The 3943-nt window shown below is 39.4% G+C and overlaps 1 protein-coding gene across 1 annotated transcript in view; it reads right to left on the reverse strand.

Annotated features, from left to right (window-relative positions):
• Nucleotides 1–2996, reverse strand: part of pdgfc (platelet derived growth factor c) — a 56767-nt gene extending 53771 nt beyond the window's left edge. The window contains exon 1 of the mRNA XM_014001980.1: nt 2159–2996. Within this exon, the coding sequence (XP_013857434.1) occupies nt 2159–2270 (112 nt within the window). The 5' untranslated portion in view covers nt 2271–2996. The remainder of the gene's footprint in view (nt 1–2158) is intronic.
• Nucleotides 2997–3943: the final 947 nt, after the last annotated feature.

Consider the following 3943-nt stretch of genomic DNA (forward strand, 5'->3'; position numbering starts at 1 on the left):
AACTACTCAACATAGGCGCTTCAGATTTATTTATTTATTTATTTATTTATTTATTTATTTATTTATTTATTTATTATCTCTAATGAAGGGCTATCCATCAGACCTACCAAAGAGCACCCACCCCCACCCAAAACAATAAATCTGTTTTGATGAGCTCTGGTGCACTGGTGCTTTGTGTATGTGCAGGGGTCATATATGCTACCGCTGTGCTGTTTCTAGTTTTAAATCAAACTGTTCTGGTCAGTTTAACTAATCATATGATTTTTCTTCAGCTCTATTGTAACTCCAAAACTGTACATTATAGTTTAATGGAGCAACTTAAGATTTCTTTTGTCTCCTCAACAACCAAGAAATATATGTGCAACGCATAAAACACCATGAACAGTGCTGTAATTATCAGTCCTGGAGACAAAAATGCACAAAATAAGAATGACCACAAAAAATGCAGATTGTACTTTTAGTGCCCTTGTCTTTTTTGAGTTTTGTCAAAAAACATTTACTGTAATTTGAAGGTTTTCTCCACAGCACTGGCTCTCAGTTGGAAATAGTCCTATCTGGTATCTTATAAAGTCATCAGCAGCCACTTGCCAAGCTTAATACGACTGGGGACTGTAACTCTCCAGGCAACTCTTGCTAAACATGCCGGACAGGTCTGGCTCTCTCCCCACATTCAGTTCAATATCAAATTGTCTCTCAGAGCATCAGAAGTCAAGCGCAGCAGAACAGTGAGCACTCAGACACTCCAGTCAAAGGTCACAGACAGCACGGCAAGATTTACCTCCAGCCCACGTCTAACTGCCGCTCTTGCTCTTTCACGCCTCCCTAATCCTTGCCGTTTTCCTTTTTTTCCAACTCGTTCTAATTATACCTGAAGAATCCCAAAGAGAGGCTCTAATTCCCAGCTTTGACTGTTGACTGTAGTGAAGTTAGCACTGCATGTCCTCACAAAGGGTCAGTCAAACTGACTGATGAATGGAGTTGTAGCATCTGCAGGATCTGCAGGATCTGGCTCTGTCTGAACTAATCTCTTCATCTTCTTGTAATGTGGCACTAAAGCAAGTCAAAACAAAGCTTTTGAACATTGCATTTAAATAATATATCATTAAAATTGAAGGTCTAGTGTTCCAAAAAGGAATGCACCACCGCCTTTCATGCCATGAGTTTTAAACCAAGACCATTTAATTTTGAGAAATGATGAAGTTGTAGCGGTTTTGGGCAAACTCAGTCTCATTGACTGTACACCTATTCATGACCCTTTCAAGATGGCCACCATAWGCAACTGATTTTAGCAAASACAAAGKCAGCTATAATGGTTAATTTTACWCAAATTAAGCTCAAATTTGGCATGGTAGTAGSTGAGAATCATTCACAACACATCCTCTGAGCATGACGCAAAATGTCACATAAAATTGCACTTTCCCCTTAAGGTTTTACTAAAACAGCCATTACTTTTTAATCACACAATATTAGATTACAACTTTGTTGAAAAGGTGGAGGGCGATAYGCMTTCCTTCCAGGAACACTARRMSKTTWWTTTTTWWARGKTTKAMYKKYYTTWMMMMMMRKTKKYCCMAWTYCCMMMRGRAAMMAAAMAAAMAAAAARWTTGTCAATKGACCAATTATGACAGGATAATCCTTTACGTATCCAGCCTAAGACTGACGTGTGCTTTTCATCAGCTTGTATCGAGCAGGAATCACAGAAAAACCTCCATTTCTGAACTGATGCACTTTGCCACAGTCACTTCAGCAGGTAAGTAAATTACACGGCCTGAGGCAACGGCTGCTGAATGAATAGAGCCTTTTTCATGTTCTCAAGGAAAAACTTCTCCCGGGGGACGTGGAATTTCAGGAGGGGTTCCCCTCTTACACACACACACACACACACACACACACACACACACACACACACACACACACACACACACACACACACACACACACACACTTTAAAAGTAAAAGTGTAATTTCACACTTCCTAGCCTGAGAAAAGCTGTTTGAACTGGATGAAATGTGGCCATTCACACGACCTGCATTTATATTATATATATATATATATATATATAAAAGAATGGGCTTTAAGCCAAGTAAGAAGTTTCCAAGTTATTTTTTTTACGCTTTAATAAGTTTGCAGAATGACACAAACACAATGGGGACTTACCGTTTTGCTCCTTCACACTTGGAAGGTGAAATTTGCTGACGTGACTTGATTCTGCTTCCGTGCCATATTGTTGGAGAAGCGATGCAAGGAGGAATACTAATGGAAGGATCATTTGGATGAGTGGTGGTTGGCGTTTCCAAAGCGCTGCTGCACACAGAATGGCTCGTATCAGCACAAACACGAGGGCTGATTTGGACGCATTTGGGAAGCACTGAATACAATCCGCATACTCTTAAACGTCAGGTTTTCAGAGAGAAAAAAAAACTATTTTTTAAACTAATGAGAGAGAACAAAGCCTCAGCAGAGCAACCAGAACTGCCTCTCCAGCGCTGTGCCARTGCGCACCTGTTGGCTCTGTGGAAACTTGTTGAGTTGAACAAAGTTTAGGCAGTTCAAATCCGAGCATTAGTTGGAAAATCGTCTTTATGCACGCGTATCATCTATGGCACAGGATGGTCAGAAACGCACGGACGCATTTTTCTTTTTTTTTGGCTGGAGCGCGCGCCCACGGTGCGTTCTGCTCTCCGTCCTGCAAATCCCCCCGCAGATGTTTCGGCATTAAAGCGAGTTAAAGCTCACACACAGAGGCGGCGAGGGAGTCCCGCAACCTGATCCAGCCTGTGGCCAGTAACCTTCCGCAACACCGAGACGAGTTCTGTTGTCTGGCGCGGTCTGGAGTCATAACTTGCTGGGGAGACTGAGATGAAATATCGCTGCGCGGACGGGGTTGGGTTTTTGGAGACTGGCAACTGACGGCACAACAGGTGCTACGCGTAAAGCACAACTTCCCAGTGAAAGAAACTCCCCTGGATATTAACCATTACGTTGCTGTATAATTTAATGAGGTGTTTTACTCTTTCTTGTTCTTTCCTCCCTTTCCACTTGAGCTTACAAAAATATTCGAGGCTTTTAAACAGGACAAAGTCAATCACAAACACATTCTGAAGGAGCAGCTATTATGCAAATTAGATCTGATTAAATCAGCCCTCTTTTTTTTTTACAATAATTATTGGAAACTATGTAATCAAACATAAAAAGGGTTATCCCGAATTATATTAAATGGTGAACTTTGAGATAATTTACTCCAGCAGTTTTCTGAAATGTGGGTCCACACTCAATATAAACAAAGCACTTGTCAGAGGCTTTTCTCTTGAATATACCCAGTGGTGGGCAGCACTAATCTAAATATTAGCTGCACTAACCCTGAAGTGATAACTCAAAAATTTAGGTCCCCTAATTCTAAAGCACTAATGCACTGAAAAATTTAGCAGAAGCTGGTTCTAAAGCACTAATGTAATCCAGTTGACACATGGAACATTCTTCAGAGTCAACATGACAATATTTACTGTGCACAGAGTTGGAATAATTTATTCATTTAGTAAAATGAGCTTTTTTGTTATTGTGGTCATGAGATATGAACAAAATATTGGTTGATTTGTATTTGTGTTGTGCTGTTTGTTGATTATTTGTAATTATATTGTGTATTAAGTTGAGTTTTATTATTCGTGTGTTGTATGGTTTTTTTAGATACATATATATTTTTGTAATTGGGGGCAGATGTTATAAGATTTTATTCTTCTTTCTGCTCCTTTTCATTTGACTACGTTGTGACTGTGTTTTTGACACAACGATGTTGTATTATTTGTTTGTTTCATTACTATTTGTTTGATTGTTGAATGAAATAAAGTTAATAAAAAACCAATAATAATCCAACTGTATAGCTAGACGTTGAAAACCAAAATAGTTGCTAACTATAGCTTTTAGCTGTGGCTAATTTAGTCATAG

This window comes from Austrofundulus limnaeus, unplaced genomic scaffold (assembly GCF_001266775.1).
Source record: "Austrofundulus limnaeus strain Quisiro unplaced genomic scaffold, Austrofundulus_limnaeus-1.0 Scaffold11, whole genome shotgun sequence".
Taxonomy (NCBI): Eukaryota; Metazoa; Chordata; class Actinopteri; order Cyprinodontiformes; family Rivulidae; genus Austrofundulus; species Austrofundulus limnaeus.